At 29.3% G+C, this 18,121-nt stretch overlaps 1 protein-coding gene across 2 annotated transcripts in view; it reads right to left on the bottom strand.

The window, feature by feature from the left end:
• Positions 1 to 18,121, bottom strand: part of LOC107455834 (trafficking protein particle complex subunit brun) — a 75,223-nt gene that overhangs the window by 16,685 nt on the left and 40,417 nt on the right. For both annotated transcript variants that reach the window (XM_016073546.3, XM_071187804.1), the window contains exons 11-19: positions 17,065 to 17,158; positions 16,291 to 16,467; positions 11,389 to 11,540; positions 9,527 to 9,612; positions 7,533 to 7,659; positions 4,953 to 5,163; positions 4,168 to 4,253; positions 1,992 to 2,129; positions 1,849 to 1,919 (exon numbers count right to left, since the gene is read on the bottom strand). In XM_016073546.3, the coding sequence (XP_015929032.1) occupies positions 1,849 to 1,919; positions 1,992 to 2,129; positions 4,168 to 4,253; positions 4,953 to 5,163; positions 7,533 to 7,659; positions 9,527 to 9,612; positions 11,389 to 11,540; positions 16,291 to 16,467; positions 17,065 to 17,158 (1,142 nt within the window). The remainder of the gene's footprint in view (positions 1 to 1,848; positions 1,920 to 1,991; positions 2,130 to 4,167; positions 4,254 to 4,952; positions 5,164 to 7,532; positions 7,660 to 9,526; positions 9,613 to 11,388; positions 11,541 to 16,290; positions 16,468 to 17,064; positions 17,159 to 18,121) is intronic.

Here is an 18,121-nt window from a genome sequence, read left to right as displayed (position 1 = left end):
AGGTGTGAACATTTGTCTTACTCCATGTGATTACTCTGTATTTTATATGAGATTTCAAAATATCTTAATAAATCTTTAGCAAAAGAAAAAAATCTTTTTATAAACTTTTAAAAATTTCATTTATTTAAGCTTTATTAGGGAAATAGTTAAACTTGCAATGTATTTTTTTGGAAATTTGACTTTCTTGTTATTAATTCATAATGTCAAAATTGCACTCAGATATTACTGACATTTAAAATAAGAGATTGTGTGTATTAGAAATTATATAGCTAGGTTCAAAAAAATTTTTAATTTTTGATAAAAGTCATATTTACTGAGAATTTTAGAAACTTTGGCTCTGCAATGAACTTAATATTTCACAAATTCATTTTATATTACAAAAGGTAACTGTTTTATGGTGATACAGTTTGGTTATGTAAACTTTAAAAGTTCTTTTTTCATTGCATTTTAAAAGCATTCCTTAGCCAATTATGTGCTCAAATCATAAAAAAGTTTCTTTGATTGGTAGCACCAAGAAGATGGTCTATAAAAACAAGTGCTCATTCACACAAAACTCAATTCAAAAAATATTCCTGGGAAAATGTTTATATTCACTACTGGCAACTCTTCTTACTTCACTCTAAGGCAACTGAATTACCATATCATAATTTTACTGGTACCACATTATAAAATTTCATCACTAAGGCTTTTATATATATATATANATAGTGTATATATATATATATATATGTATATATATATATACAGAGAGAGAGAGAGAGAGAGAGAGAGAGAAACAAAAGTGAATTAACAATAAAAATTCAAATAATGACTTGAAATGAAATAAGTGAAAATCATTGTATTTACAATAAAGTGTAAAGAATTTTAATAACAAAAATTATGCAAATACTTTATGCAAAATCATTTATAATGTAAAAGAAAGCTGAATTAACACATTCATTTAAAATATTTGTAAATTTCAGTTTGAAAACATTCTTTTTGCCTTAGTGCAAATTACACATTTCCAACGGTTGTAGCATATTGATGGTCATTTTCTGTAAGTTTGTATGACTAAAGAGGTTTTAAAAGCTTTCAAGCCTTCTGCAAATGTTGGTAATAGTTTTGGCTCCATTTAGCAGTTTTCATCAGTATTACTATGCACTTCTTAAGGCTTTACAACCATTTCTTGAACCTTTAACATCACAAGTTTTAATGTTTTCATCATTTGATGCATTAACAGCAAGTGAGATATTTTAGACATTTTATTCAGAATGTAACGAATCCTCATTTTCTTCTTCATCATTAGCATCCGGAGTTACTATTTTTCTTGTAAAAATTAAATTAATCTCAAAAATTTTTTCAAATGTCGGTAGAATTTATAAATGATGGACACAGGATGTGGCAGGGCCAATAAAATAAAGTGATACAAATGGAAAAACTAAAAGGGCAAGAGTAATGGATCAAGGCTCAACTGTATTTGATTTCTTCAAATCTAATGATTAAATTACAACTCCTTTTACATAAATAATTTGATTAAATTTAGTCAGAATAATTGGCATACTGACCTAAAAATTTGCTTATTAGAGTCAAAATTAAAAACATTTAAAATTTTTGTTAATCTAAAAGAAACAAATCTTTAAACTTTTCCCACCTACCATTATATATAAATATAAATAGTACCATTTCAAAGTGCTTTGAAAATGAAACTTTAATATGCTAGCAGCTTTGACATATAAAATTTTGCATGAGATGGCAATCTGTTTTGTACAGAGTTAATACAAAGTGAGTCTACATTTTTTCTCAGGACTGTATTAGAGTAATATAAGTCTTTAAAATTGTAGCAAAAAAAAAGTCAACTTATCTGTTCACCTTCGTAAGAACGTGTTCCGGAAAGTTTCGTAAAGATGGGAACCCTGAAATTTTGGTACAATGAGATTGCTCTAAAAATAAAATGAAACTATTAGATATCAAAAATAAAGAAAGAAAGAAATACAATACAAATAATATAGTACCTTCTTTTGAATTAATAGGACAAATGAAATCACCAATGGCATTTATATAGAGAGTGAAACTAGCAGCACTTCCAACAGGAATTGGCAACTGTGAGTCAATGTTTTCTTTGCTCCAAGTAAAAAAAGAATGTTCAGTTTCTGCAGAATAAGAAGAAATAACATTTCAGATTGTAAAACTAAACTTAAAGTGTACATTTAATTCAAAATAAGTCAGTATTTAAGAATGGAAAGTGGTAAACTTCATTTTGAAATTAGTAAATTTTTAGATTTGCAGCTAAAACAGAATAAATTGCAGGAAAGTATTTTTAAATTTTGATCAGCTAGAAATTATAACTTTTAATAAACAATTTGATAATAAAAAGAGATCTTAAAACAGGTATAATTACAAATTTAGAAAAACCAAATGATAAAGATGCTAACAGAAAGAACAATCACATACTCATATACGTTGTTTCTAATGTAAAATAGATATATTTCTAGATTAGATTATGGAGAATATAAATATTCTCCATTTTAAAATACTGTTAAACAAACAAAAGTTTTACTTAGATCAATTTTCGTTTAATTTAGAAACAGTAACACTACAAAAAGGAGCAAATCATACACGATTATCAAAATTTTTATTTATAATTACATTCCACAATTTTTTTTATTACAAACATATTTCATCTTCAGTTATTTTGTGTTTGTTTAAAGCTAACATAATTTCATACATCTTTTGATTATTTTAATAGCATAGTACAACATTCAACATCTACTATCAATTTATGCTTCAGTTTTAGCTTATGGAACAAAATACTGAGCAATCTCCATTTTTAATATTATTTGTGTTGTTTCCAGTATTTTTTTTTTCATTTGTTCCACTTCAGCTTTTGGAGAAACAAGATTGCTCCGGGTAACAACTTTTTATTTCACTTTTATAACTTACGCTGCACTAGTGAAATCTTATTGTTGCCAGGACTTTTATGAGGTTTTCCTTTAAGTTAACATTTTTAATCCCACCATACTTACTTATTTCTGACTTATATATCTAATGCAATGTACATATTACTTTAAGATTCTAAAATGTTTCTTTTCATTTAAAGTGAAACCTTGTTCATAATTAACATTATTATATGCCAATGACAACAATGCCTTAATAAGAATGTGGCAAATATATGAATTTTCAAATTTTCTGATTTGTCAGCAAATGATGTATATTTGAGAGTAGAAAAATCGTAGCACAATGGCTACAGAAGAAATGCTATCTCCCATTTTAAAAAGTCAAAAAATTCTACAGTTCCTTCTCAGTCCATTCGAAGATCAACAACAGCGTCAATACTAGCAGGAACGGATTTGCGATATCGTACTGTAATATAAAAAAATAATTCTAATTATTTGGAACTATGTTATGTCATTATTTTAAACTGTTACTGTTTAGTTCTTAATTATTTTATACTTTGCATAGGATATAAGAAATCCATGAAAGCTTAATGTATTTTAAGTCAATTGTTTGATACTAATTTTTAATTTTTAATCTGATTAAGCTCACAAATGCTTTTTTTCTAAAGTAACATAATTTTAGTGTAAACAATTAACTTTCTTGCTGTGTAAATGTAACTAATCCTTTACTATCAACTGAAAATTTAAATTTGACTGCCATTGTTTCCGAGCAAAAACTCTGTTAATGTTAAAACCTAGAGACAACATAATATGGAATTATAAATGAAATTCCATATTTCTATGCAAATAAGTATATTACACAATGAAATTGGTAAAAATAAACACTGAAATGACAAACATTTAAATAATCTAAAATCTGTAAAACAGTAAGTTTCAAGCTCTGTTAATTGATAGTTTGCTTTTTTTTATTTAAAGTATCTATAAAAACATGATATTCAGTCTGAGAGCATTAAAAATTTTGAAATTTAATGTAAAATTTTGTAACATAATTGTTATTTACATACAAAGCAGTCTAGCTTGTGAAAATTTTAAAAAAAGAGAGAGAGAAAAGAAAATGGAAATTCTCACATAACCCTTTGACAACAACATTAAAAGGCTACTATTTAACAAAAAAAAAATACTACTATTTAAATTTTTAATTTTATGATGCATTGTAAAACAGGTATTACTTCTTCCAGGTCAAAAAAGATTTAATGTATCAAAAAAGATTTAATTATCCTCAGATCTTTCTTACCTTTTTTTAATTTTGAATGCATACTAATTTCTAGCCATTCTATTGGAACCTTTCCAGTGTTGGAAACAGTAACAGTACATTCTTGGCTAAAAAAATAAAATTGTATTTTAACACAATTGTCCATAAGCATGAGCTATTTTCTCCTCATTTGAATATTAACATAGCAGAAAAGGTTAAGTATTTAAATTTTATAGTAAAAGCACACTAATTCAGAATTTGACAAATCAGAATCAATTGATTCAGAAATTATAGATTGGAACATTTGAAAATCTATTGATCAATGGTAGATAGATGCTCCTTCCTTAAATTTCACTCAAATATAAGTAAGTTTTTAATGTGGAAATAAGTGCTACTTTCTCATTTATCATTATAAAAGATCAAAATGATAAGAATAAAATTAACACAAAAAGCTCCAAACATGCGTCTGCTCTCCTGAATTTTTTAGACCATAGTTTTCAGATTGCCACTACACCCCATACTATGAGTGTCAAGAATTCAAATCCATTAGAAAAGGATATGTTTATTCAGAGAAAGTTTAGTTTTTGTGTCTGATTATGTAACTTGAAATAACAATTAATTTGGCAATTAATAGGCAAATTTTAGCTAGCTATTGAATCATCAAGTTTGAGTCATACTGCATAAAAATCTGATCATTAGATCAAAAGCTGTTCCTGTGCACTACACACCACTTCTTTAAAATTGATTTATCATTTAAAAAGTAGGCAGAGCTTTTTGAATTAAGAAGTAATTTCCTACTATCGCTTGACATAAGAATACATATTTACCTCACACCAGAGTACAATGTTGTTGTTGCACTAATAACAACAAAGCTAGTATCTCCAAGCGATGAAAACATGGAAGCTTTTGGTAATGATGTTGACACTTGTACTTGTGGAAGCTTGGGTATAACATCAACAGAAAAATATGGCTGCTTTATGGAAGAAATATCTTTCAGCCGACAATTGTTTTTTACACCTAATACATGAGTTGTATAGCCTGAAAAATGAAATCCGTCTTTTTTTAATGAATTATTTCATCAAAATAATTAACAACCAAAAACTAATGAATAAATAAATATAAGACTCATAAACAGAAATAAACTGCTCTTTAGTATAAGCTGTAATTATTGATACTTCGAAAGCATATTTCACTGTCTAAAAAAATATAATCTAAAAAAATAAGCAGGAATATGCTAAAGTTTTCAATAAAATAATGTATTAATATTTATAATATTTGGCACTGAAAAAATAAATAACGAAAAATGACAATACTGTAGAAACAAAGTAGAGAAGCTAAATACCAAAACAAAATATGGATAGTATGATTATTTACATTTTAGTTTATTTATATGAATAGAAATAATACATTAGCATTGTTTTTCACTCAACCATCCTTATTTTTACACAACCTATATTAAAATTCAATCAAAATATGAGATAATTCTTTTCTTTATGAATATCAAATTTAATCATTAGAGTTATTTATATTTTTAATAGTTGGATAAAATAGGGGTGAGTGAGGCTTCTTTGAACAGCTCGATTACCACTGATAATTACAAGTCAAAATTTTTCTAAAAAAAAATTTTTTTCCTAAAAGTCGGGAAAGAAAATAGAAAGTACTTAACACAAAGAAAACTTAATATAATTTTTATCAGAACTTTAGAACATGACCATTAGTCGATTATACTTTTTAAATATTTGATGATACATTTATTTATATATAGTAGATAAATAAATATATAGCAAACACAATTATTTTAATCCTAATTTATTAAAATATTTTTTTACTAGCTAGCTCAAAGAAATATATATTTTCTGAATCTATGAAAATTTGGTAGTAGTTAGACATTAAACAAGCTATCATCGTGAAGGACTAGATGAAAGGCAGCCGATGTGCAATGGTGACTACATAGTCACCATAATGTCATTAGTCTCAAATTGAGGAAACTTACTTTCTAAGGCCCCCTTTGGCCATCAACTGGCTGTTGCAAGTATATATAAATTATTAAAGTAATCAATCGTGAGTAATATCATAATTAATTAATCAATATTGACTTCAGCTAAGGGATTGCTAGAAATTTAAGATTTGATTTGAAAATGGTAATATATACGAAACAAAATCCTTTAGTAAAATTTCTGAATTTTTGATGAAAAAGCTGAATTTCAGTCAAAGAGTGAAAAAAAATTTGCCAAATTGTGAATAATCTCATCCTTAGTTTATGGAGGGGAAAAAAATATTATCTAGACCAGTATGGGAAACATAGCACATTTAAGTATAAAAGAAATAAATTCCATGTGGCAACCCATAGGCCATGTGGAAGTTAGAAATTTATTATTTCATTAATTACAGACATATCTGCACATCAGATATATGAGGTGTGACAATTAAATAACTGGACAACGCATGCCCTACGCCAGCGTTTCTTAATCTTTCAGTATTCACGGCCCAGCTTTTAATCATAATTTTCATTGTGCCCCCGTTTACAATAAAATGTAAACAACAATAATATATATTGAGTATTTTGGATTCTGTTTTTAAATTATTTTTAGCTAACTGCCAAAACAAAAGTAAAAGCAAGCTAATGTTGGTGAGATATCACATCTGGCATTTTGCTAAGTGGGTGGTGAACAGATGAAGCGAATGAAAGCAGGGAAAATTTAAATATTATATTTGAAATGAAAGTCAAACAGGGAAGTAACATTAAAAAATATGAAAGTAGAAAAATTCGTTAATGAAAGTTAACCTAGACAGGGTGAGCTAAATTTAGAAACAAGGAATACATTTTTTCGAATAATAAAAGAAATAAAACAGAAGCGTGACTAAATAAAGGGGGGGGGGAAGTAATGTTTGTGGAAGGGAATTCACACGATTGATGTTGTCTTGAGCATCTGCAGAGCAAATGTTTTCTCATAGGAAGAAAGAAAATGCTCGATAACGCAATTCCAGCCAGTCGCATTCGAGTCGATCCTTCTATCGCTATTGAATCTATCATGAATGTGTATGTTATATATGTTTTTGTGCCAATTGCAATTTACCATATTAAATATTCACAATATAAATATTTTTCACACCTATAACGTATATAATAGGAATAGGTATCTGCCTATGTTGTCATATTTTTCCTTGTATATTTATCAGTTTGAGAGTCTCAAAGTTCGTGTTTTTTTTTCTTTTCTTCTCACAAAATTGGTGTTTGTACATCTAGAAAGGTAGAGAACAGTTGTTTTAGACTATTTTACAGCTTTCTTAACCAACTTGACCAAAACTAAATTCTAAATTTTAGCATTTGTATTCGTCTTGCGGGCTACAAAAACACTACAAAAATATAGTATATATGGATGTGAATAAAAAACTATACAACAAACCTAATATTTGAAGTTCTCCAGAATTCAGAGGAGTTCCTAATAAATTAACTGGATATGGTCCTGATTCTGCAGGCAAAGAAAGACAAGCAGGGAAGCTCTCAAACGGTATATCATCAGCTAAAAGGCCCTACAACAACACTCTTTCAATCATTGCTAAAAATTATTAAGTACAGAAAAAACTCTTACAAATTTTAAAATTACTAAATTGGAGGAAAATTTATCTACATTAAAGGAAAGCAGTCAGAAAAAAAAATTAAAAAATTAAGATCAGAGAGAAAGAAATACAGAGATATAATTGGATACTTTCAGTAACCTTTATAGAAGGGTGAAGTTATAAAAAACAATATGCTGCATCATTATACAGGTCACACTTGAGAAAAACATTACTAAAATTTTCTTTAGCCACTTTTAAGGAAAAATAAGAACTTTCAAGCACAAAAAAAAAAAAACAAATTTGGCAATAGTGTATTCCCGTGACTTCTTTTTTCAAGGCACAGATATATAATGCAAAGCAGTATTTCTATATACCACAGTTATTCTAATATAAGCTGCCATTAATTTTAAGTCGCACCTCAAATTCTCAACATATTTTTGTGAAGAAAAAAAATAGTGTGTAAAGATTTACCAACGTCCAATACTTACAAAATTAAAAAAAAAAACTGAAAATAAAAATTTATAAGAAGTAAATATTTAATTAATTTTAACAGTATTATAAACTTTTAAATATATACATCAACACGTAATTGCTCAAACCATTTGTATCATGCTCCAAAAATAAATCTGAAAACTCAATTTCCACTATCCAACAAATTTTTCTGCCTTCGATTTTAAGTCACCCCTTACTTTCAGTAGCATTGACATTGGAAAAAGAGCGCACCATAGATTATAATAAATATGATATACATTTTTTATATCAGGGATCGAAAGACGAAAAAAATTTTTAGCTAAAGAGCAAACAGTGTACTGCTTAAATCCAGCTTAAAATTAACACTGCTTCTATACATTCTTTTTTTCTATACATTCTTTTTTTCTATCTTTACTAAATGGGGTGATTAGTTAATTACATGGCTGTAATTATTTATCAGAAATAGGAAATTAATCCCAGTTACAGATAATGTAATCAATGCTGATAAATAAATGAAAATATATTATTTTCAGATTCAACAATTTGAAAATAAAATGTTTACAAAAAAAATATAGATAAAGGAAATGGAAAAATTAATATACTGCTCTGATTTAATTATAATTTCATATTGGAATTTAATATGCATGTGCATACAGCCACTAAAATTGCTGACATTGGTGTTCAAAAGCTTTTCTTGTAATGCCAAAACTTTAAAAAGTAGTGATTAAAAATAAGAAAAAGAATACCATTTTCAACAGAAACTTATTTTGGTCACTATCTCAGAATATTTTTTTAAAACTTTTTTGAATAAATCCATTATGATTGCAGTATTTAACTTTTAAATACATATAGGCTATGACCTTTTTACCAGAAATTACTGTAGTAAAATTTTTTTAAGTCGAATAGCATAAAGCTAAATCCGTAAAAAAAATTTAAGTATTGCTATTGGATTGTTCAGCATTACTTTGCTTACTATAAAATTTTTTTATTTATTGAATTTTAGCATACTGTGTAATACGTCATACATACTGTGTAACACACAAGTAAAACATAAAATGAATCTGATGCTTTTAATTTATTCATCATGCAAAAATTCAGGCAAGCATATATATATATAGTACATGCAGATTTTGAATAGAGACAACCAATATTTTAAAAAAGTTGCATTTAAAATGTAACAAAAAAAGAACATAGAAATAAAGTTAAAAAGTCCATATATATATAGTTTTTAATATTTCCTTTTACTAGCATATTTTATTATGAGCCTGACATTAAGAAGAAATCATGACAGGTGTTTTAGGTATCTTAGCAAGAATTAATTTTTTAATTTAAAATATTGTTAAACAAAAGTCAATAAAATAATTTTTACCATGTGAGTAACTTTAAGCTCAAAAGGTAATGGATTAAATACTTGCAAGGCAACTTCACAAACATCACCTTCAACCCATTTAAAATCTAAAAAATGAATATAACACAGATTACATTAATAATCTACAGAAAAAAAGCAAGAAAAAAAAGCAACCTTGAATAAATTGCAATTAAAACAATTTTAACTTTTTCTGTTTTAAGTAAAATGATTTTTTTCATAAATTATACTTCAGATATAGATTGCACTTGTGTAGATTATTCATATTTAGTGGAGGAGGAAATATCTTTAAATCAAATTTCTGAAACTAAGAATCATACATTAAAACTGCTATGACTGAAAAAAAAATTTCCCACAAGGGGAGCAAGTTGGTATCTTTGCATTTATCTCATTGAGAAAAAAAAATCTAATAAAAGTTCATTTTAAATGGATTTGGCTCTTCATATTTTTGTAATTCATTTAACGTTTTAAACTTAGTTTCACTATTTTTGGAAAGATCAAAGTATTTCAGTCCCTCAATACAAATTTGAACATAATGAAATGACTTCAATCTCTTTAACTTGACAAACTCAGCAAGAGGAAAATCAATTTGTTGACTATCACTCTGGGCATTACCATTTTGCAGATTACTGACAATTATGCAAGTAGAAAATTTAATTGAAAATGCAAGGCATTGTCAATGAGGTATGTTACTTCTTTAAAAAAATGTCATAACCTTGAACTTTCATGTATAGAGCTCGTGTTAAAAAAAATAAGAAAAAAAAACATAGTGTGAGCATAAATCCAATTGATTTTTGATCACATTTTTTACTAAGTTCTCTTCTGTGATATTAAACTTATTTGATCATAAAACAACTGAAATAGGATAAAAATCAACAAAAAAAAATTTAAAAACAGAGAAAATGGGTAAAAAAGACAAAAAAAAAGATAAAAATCCACTGAAAAGTAAAAGATTCTTATTTCTGGGTCAAAATTCATCTCAGAAAAGGGAGTAAATATACATATTTGGCCAAAACCACATTTTTTAAAATAACTTTCAGCTTTCCCATAATTATTTCCGGGTTCAACTTCTTAGGAACAAGCCTACATCCCAGCTTTTTAACTGAAAGTTTAAGATCAGGAAAGACTGAAAAATAGCTTATAAACATGTATCACATATCTTAATTGAAAACTTAGAAACATGTTAAATTTCACTAACAGCAATATAGGAAAACTATAAGAAGATTTCCTATCAAAGAAATTTGCCTAATTTTCAGTTACATACTAAATTTTAAACAAAATCCTTCCATAGAAAATCTTTTTTCTTCGCCTATTTTTGTGAAAAAGAATACTAAGTTTATGAGGTGTATTGAAAAACAGACAATATTAAAATTTTTTTGGTTGCAATTTGCTTAAGGTTAAATGTCATTTTCAATGAATAAAAGAAAAAGTAAGCAATAATCTATTAATACTATTTACGTGGTAATTACAATATTATGAAATTTTATATTATACGGCAAAATTATGACACATTTACTATATATTTTTTTAAAGTTTTGCCAAATAGTTCTGTTATCTCAGAAAAAATAGTTAGAGCTTTTCGCCACAGTTACTTAGTTATACAAGTACCCTTTATTGTAAACAAAATTTTCAAAATTCGGCATCAGAGAAACTTTTATTTTATAGACAAATAAGGTTTCAAAAAGACCTGTATTTTGAATATAAAACAGAATCTTAATTAGGTACTTTAATAACATCTTAGGCAACAATCTTTATATCAAGTTTTTTTTTCACTAGACAAGATTTAAATTTAAAAAGAAAATAAATACTAATGAGGAAAAAAAAGCATATGAAAGCATGTAATAGAATGAATAAAAAATAAATACCTATTTTGCATTTATCTTTGGCATTCTTATCTCTATCTCTATGAAAAGGTGTAAAAATAAAGATTGATTCTTGAACTGTGCTTAATTTTGAATCAAGTCCTGGCATTTTTACAGGCCTCAAATGGGGAGCAAGATTTTGGAGCTTGAAAGACCTTGAACAAGATATAAAAACATAATAAGCATTTCAAAACATTTATTTACAAATCAATTATAAAAATGCTTGCTTTGAAAAATATTTTTTTAAAGATAATTGTATAGGAATAAATAAAAATTCATTAATTACAAGAAAATATTGAATAATATTTAAATGTTAAACTATCTCATATAATGATGAAAAGAATTCTCATATGATTAATATCATTTCCTACCTTAACTTATTTATGAGACCTAGAGTTCTTATTCTTTTTTGAAGAAATAGGCTGAACCACTCAGTGGTTCCCCTTGTGGGCCTCAGGGCTGAACCACTGACTACAGAAATGCCCCAGCATGATAGCAGGGCAGTGTGTCCTTTGAAGAAGTACTGTTTTTGCTGACATGCTTACTTTGAAATGCCGTTTGGTTTTTATTTAACTTCTTTCATATTAATTCAAACTGTATATTTAAAACAAGTCCTAGTTAACAGTTTATACCAGTTATTGATTTTTTTTAAGTTATATAGTCCTTGGCCAAACTATAGAACACACTATAAGATTCTATGTATAATCTTAATTATCAGATGATACTATACAGCTTTATTGGCTTTACTCGGATGAAACTGATTTGCACTTGTTTACGTTAGTGTATCTATTAGTTAACATTGTAATGCAATACATTAAAAATAAATACAAATAGGAAGCATAAAAAAATCTCTTGAATAAAACCCCATTACATGTATTTTAAAAATAAAAGTATTACGTACAAACTCATGCAAAACATGTAATTATTAAAAAAACACAGTGTATCTAATAATTTGGTCTAATTATTGTAACATACTAATATATTACGTGATATAATAAATATTCTATATTTATATAACATATCGGCGAATTTATATTATATATCTTTTAATTTATCGTGGCTAGGTGGCGCAGTTGGTTTGTCGTCGGCCTTCTGAGTCCAAGTCTGCGGGTTCGATCCCCGGCCCAGACACCGGATTTTCGGAATGCAGAAAATCCTCAGCGGCCATGTCATATGATTATGCGGCATGTAAAAGATCTCTGGAGTGCCTTATTGGCTCTCGGCATTTCCGGCAAAATTAAATTCCTAGTGCACTTCAGCATCCAAATAGAGTCTTGGTGCTGCCATCTATTGTGGCAGAAACTATACGTCCAAATTAACATGACCAACGGTATCTCACCCATTGTGGAAAGAGTGGATACCACCTCTGGAGAAAGCACTAGGTCTGCTTATCGGCAAGACCGTTTGTGCAGCTCATTGGAAATAAAAAATTAAAAAAATCTTCTAATTTAACCAAATGATACACGAACGTAAACAAGTGCAAACCGGTTTCAGTCATGTGAAAACAATACAGCTGTATAGCATCACCTGATAATAAAGATTTTACATAGAATCTTATAGTGTGCCTAATAATTTGGCCAGGGACTGTAGTTTAAACTCTTTGGTCCCAGTAACAAATAAGAGGAAAATTAATTTGTTAAATACTTACTGAGACAATACACTGTATCAAACTGATGTTTGTTATAATATAGCCAATATAAACACCTATATTAGCGTACACGTTTAGATGAGCTCTCCTTCCTGCTTGAGAAAACTATATCAGATAGGGAGGTTGCTCCTGCGGTATTTACTGACATTGAAAGTGCGTTTGATAAAGTCCCTGTTGAGACTATCATCAATGCACTTGGGAACAGAGGCATAAATTCAATAATTACCAGGTCGATAGCCAATTTGCTATCCTCTAGGTATGTTTGTTCCTTTTTATTGGGTGCAAGCATGGGAGTGCATGCAACCTCAGGATGCCCTCAGGGAGAGGTTTTGTCCCCTATGTTCTAAATACATACATATATATATATATATATATATATAAGGNCAGTCGCCTTTCATCTTGCTTGAATGATGTATCAAGAGGTTGATGTATCTTCGTTAGGCAACCAGGGATGATAGCAAGTTCTGTGGGCATTTTTTTACACAAATCTTTAATAGATTTCACTTTATGGGAGCGCAGCAAGTCGAGGATCAATAATTCGCTTGGCTGGAAAAAAGGACCTTTACACTTCCAATACAGAATTCTGTTCCATTCATGTCTGGATTTAGTCTAGGAGTGGATACTGTGCTCCATCCAGTTCTCCCACAGTCGCCTTTCATCTTGCTTGAATGATGTATCAAGAGGTTGATGTATCTTCGTTAGGCAACCAGGGATGATAGCAAGTTCTGTGGGCATTTTTTTACACAAATCTTTAATAGATTTCACTTTATGGGAGCGCAGCAAGTCGAGGATCAATAATTCGCTTGGCTGGAAAAAAGGACCTTTACACTTCCAATACAGAATTCTGTTCCATTCATGTCTGGATTTAGTCTAGGAGTGGATACTGTGCTCCATCCAGTTCTCCCACAGTCGCCTTTCATCTTGCTTGAATGATGTATCAAGAGGTTGATGTATCTTCGTTAGGCAACCAGGGATGATAGCAAGTTCTGTGGGCATTTTTTTACACAAATCTTTAATAGATTTCACTTTATGGGAGCGCAGCAAGTCGAGGATCAATAATCCGCTTGGCTGGAAAAAAGGACCTTTACACTTCCAATACATCAAATCCAGCCACTGCAGCACTCTATCCTCGCACATCCACCCCTTTTTGTTTGCTCTAATAATTACGTCTTTAGAAAAATCTCCTTTCAGTATGGTTTTCCTCTTGAAGATAAGCAAAGAGGAAAGCTTCTCCCCTGTTACGGAACATCCTAGCACACAGATAAAGGACATTTTTCTGTGGCCTGTGGTCACTATGGCCATGGATTTTGTCCCTGCTTCTTCCACAGTCCTGTTGGTGCTGAATATAGGAGCCAACTTATTAAGTTTCAGATATTGCAGACATCTATGGTAAATGAAGAATTCAATTCACAGAAAACTGTATATTTTTGTTTATTGAAGAAGATAAAACTTTAAATGTAAAGAAAGAAAACTACACTCTACAAAACTAAACATAACTCTTCAAGAAAAGAACATAACTCTATGCAAAGCAAAACATAACTAACTAAATACAAAAACACCCACTTCCTTCTAGCTGAGACACAACAGGAAGTGACACAATTTCCCCCAGGAAGTGACACAGAAGAGAGGAAAACATTTGTTTACATTTTCCAACAGTTGGGAGGGCAGTCGAAGAAAAGCAGAACCTTGTCCATGTTTATTAATTGTCTGTGATTCAGTCCACGTTTCTCTATCTTTTTAGAGACAAAAGTTAAAAAAGAAGCTTTTTTTTCTATCCAATCATTGGCAATCTTTGACCTACTGTGGTTTTTTGGCGCACAGACAAGTTCTTTCGCTTCATGAATCTGAAACACCAATTCGGTCCTCCTTTAAAATCTGGAATACCCATCTGGATGGCAATCAATTTTGCTTGTATGCAAATCCACACTGTAGAGAGGGACAACCCTTTGGCCCCATGTTGCCAGATTATCCTCCAACACAGGCCACCCAACAGTGCCATCGTGCCGAACACGCTTGGTCTTGGGTAGTTGAGATAATATTTCCTTTTCTGACTTCCATATCCGTATGCACCGTTCATCAACATACAATTCTCGAGCAGCACCCTGATTTCTGATTTTTTCAGTTCTTTTAATTGCGGAGAGCTTAAATGCAGTCGTATAACTTTTCCTCTTAATGGGAGGCACTTGAAACTTATAACTTAAAAACAGCTTATATTGAAATTTAAATAAAACAAAAATTAAAACAAAACAAAAAATTAATGAGACAAAAACACTAATGAAACAAAAATATTACCAAAGGAAAAATATTAACAAAACAAAAATATTAACAAAACAAAAATGCAACTGAAGATCAGAACTGAAGATTAAACGATAAAAAAAAAGCTAAGGAAGAAAATTATCGAACTCTTAAGACAGAAATACGAGCGATGGAAAAAACAACAAAGAAAAAGCACTCCTCTCCCAAGCATTTAAGACAAGTTTCTATACTCCCCTTTTCCTCCCCCTACTTTCTCTTCTCTAATCACACTTCAGAAAACAGATCTTTTACTGACTCCGCCTAGGAAGATGTAAAATTCTCCCACGTTGCTTTTTTCCATCTTCACTGACCTTTCGTTGAAAGTTGGAAATTCTTCTTAAACAATTTAATTGTAAGAATATTCAAGGTCATCCCAGGCTCATCAGCACCATTTATTCATCAAACATTCATATGTTTTTTACTAGCAGCTGAAAAAAAGGGGGAGTGGAGAGGCATCCCATGCTTACAGACAAAAACCATGACAAGTGGAAGAGACATATTTCCTGAAAAAAAAAGGGGGGTAGAGAGAATCTGTTTTACTAGGAACATCATCACTGGCACCACCCTGATTTTCTTTATTCATTACTTTCTGATTTATGCTTCTCCACTCCTTACCCATTCCCTACACTCAACATCTGTTCCAGATGTGTTGACCATTCTTTGGAGTAACATTAAGCTTGAAAAAATAAATAAAAAGCACTAATAACAGGTGGAAATAATGCTGATGAAATTTCCAGTGGGGCTTATAAATGCAAAATTTTCTAAAGGAAAAAACAAAAGTAATGCTATTTAGACCACCCCGTTAGATACGTCTTCCTATTAAATTTTCAAGTTTTAAATCAATAACAGCACAGCGTGTCCTTGCGAAATTATGGTATTTATAAAATTAGTTAATAAAACAATAAAGCATGACAAAATATACTCTTAAAAAATGAGTAGAAACAAACAAAAACATAACATACTTGACAGAAGGCAAACTAAGCAGGTTAACAGGTGGAAGTACTAGTCCATTATCTAAAATTAATGGCACAGGTGCACCTTCACATTTAGCAGTTAATATTTCCAGCTGATGACAAATTTCTTGTTGCTCACTTGGTGCCAAATGATTCAGTAGTGTATCAAGTAAAAAAGTGAAGTGCCTATAAATAAAATCCGTGCATTTTAATAGATCAGGAGATTTGTTATTTTAAACACAAAGATAAAAATTCATTAAAATTTTAAAATGCTGTATCATTAAATCCATCAGTCCTATCATAAAATGAAATTCAGTAAACAAGAAGTTATGAAATTTATTACTTTTTATAAAGCTAAATACAAGGGGATATAAGGGTAGAGGTCATTATGGGAGAGGAAATTTTTGGCAGTGATATTTTTACAGCCAAAAAGAGGGGTGTGTAAAAAGTGTTCACACTTCATTTAAAGAGTGGTCTTCGAAAACGACAAAATACATTTTACTTTGTTTTTAATTCCTGGCATAACCAGTAAAAATCCACGTATTTTAAATCTGTACTATAAATATGAGTAAAGGAGAATACATTCTAAAAAGCCGAAATAAAACACAGGGCATAGAACAGGAAGAAAGTTTTGAAGATAAAAAAAAATAGGACTGGTTATTCCAAGCAGATAATTTCTATATTTAATTCTATCTCTTAATACAGCATTATTGTATGTGAGTATAAGGTGTATGAGTGAAGAATTGAAGTTATGTTAAATTTTAATTATAGACTTGATATTACCTAACAGCTACTGCTTGATTATCCATTTGTTTAGCAACACCAACAATATCGAGTAACATTTGAATTTGGATGCCAGGCCAGCCATAAAATATATCTATAAAAAAATACAGGAGTGTTAATAATGTAATCAAAGCGCTTGTATATTTTCAAACAAAAATGTTATAGCAAAGGTTTTTTTTTTCAATTTTGTTAGCTTTACAGCTTTCTGCTTATGATTTACTAGTATTATAACTTTAGGGTGAAAAATTAGTTCTTGTTATTTTATTATCAAATAATATCAGTCTCTTAAAAAAAATTAAAAAAATTATATTTAAAATTTCTAAAAAATATAATGGTTGGCATTAAAAAATTCAACAAAGTAATGATTTTTAAATTAACATATCAAATTAATATTTCATTGAGTTATGCTTTTTTTCTATTTTTTAGAAAATTGATCTTTAAACAAAATATTCAGTAAACTAAATAAAAAATAATTCAAATACAGATAATTTATCTAGATATAAGATTAAGTACAAATTTATTGACTAAATTTTGCATCCCTGTCAAAATTACATGAATATGGAATTTTGTGGTGATGAAGCTCTGTGATTGTGGACTTCTCTGGACCCCACATGAAAAAATGTAATTAGTGAATGATCCCTAAGTCAAGTTCAAGGATTATAGTACTAATTTATAAATAGAACAGAGTGAGAACGTCATTGGCTGGCCAATGACTAAGACAATGGAGCTTCAAAAGATGAAATTAATAAGAGAAATAAATGCATGATTCCTTCCCACTGAAAAGAGTTCAGTGTAGACACTTGCAGAAAGACAACGTATAAAATGATTTAATCAAATATGTAAAATGATTGGCACTTTCATATGCTACAGACTGACAGTATGTAGAAATGGATCATGGTTGAATAAATAGGGAAAACATAGAATGGAACAATGTGAAAACCAAGCAGTTTACGTAATTTACGGCACAAATCAACATGGTAAAGAAAATAATCTTATTTTGAAAAAAGAAAATTAAGAACTTTTTAAAAATACTCAATGAAAAAATCGCCATTAAGGG

Source organism: Parasteatoda tepidariorum, chromosome X1, assembly GCF_043381705.1.
Source record: "Parasteatoda tepidariorum isolate YZ-2023 chromosome X1, CAS_Ptep_4.0, whole genome shotgun sequence".
In the NCBI taxonomy this organism is placed as follows: Eukaryota; Metazoa; Arthropoda; class Arachnida; order Araneae; family Theridiidae; genus Parasteatoda; species Parasteatoda tepidariorum.
This window is presented reverse-complemented; position numbering and strand designations above follow the sequence as displayed.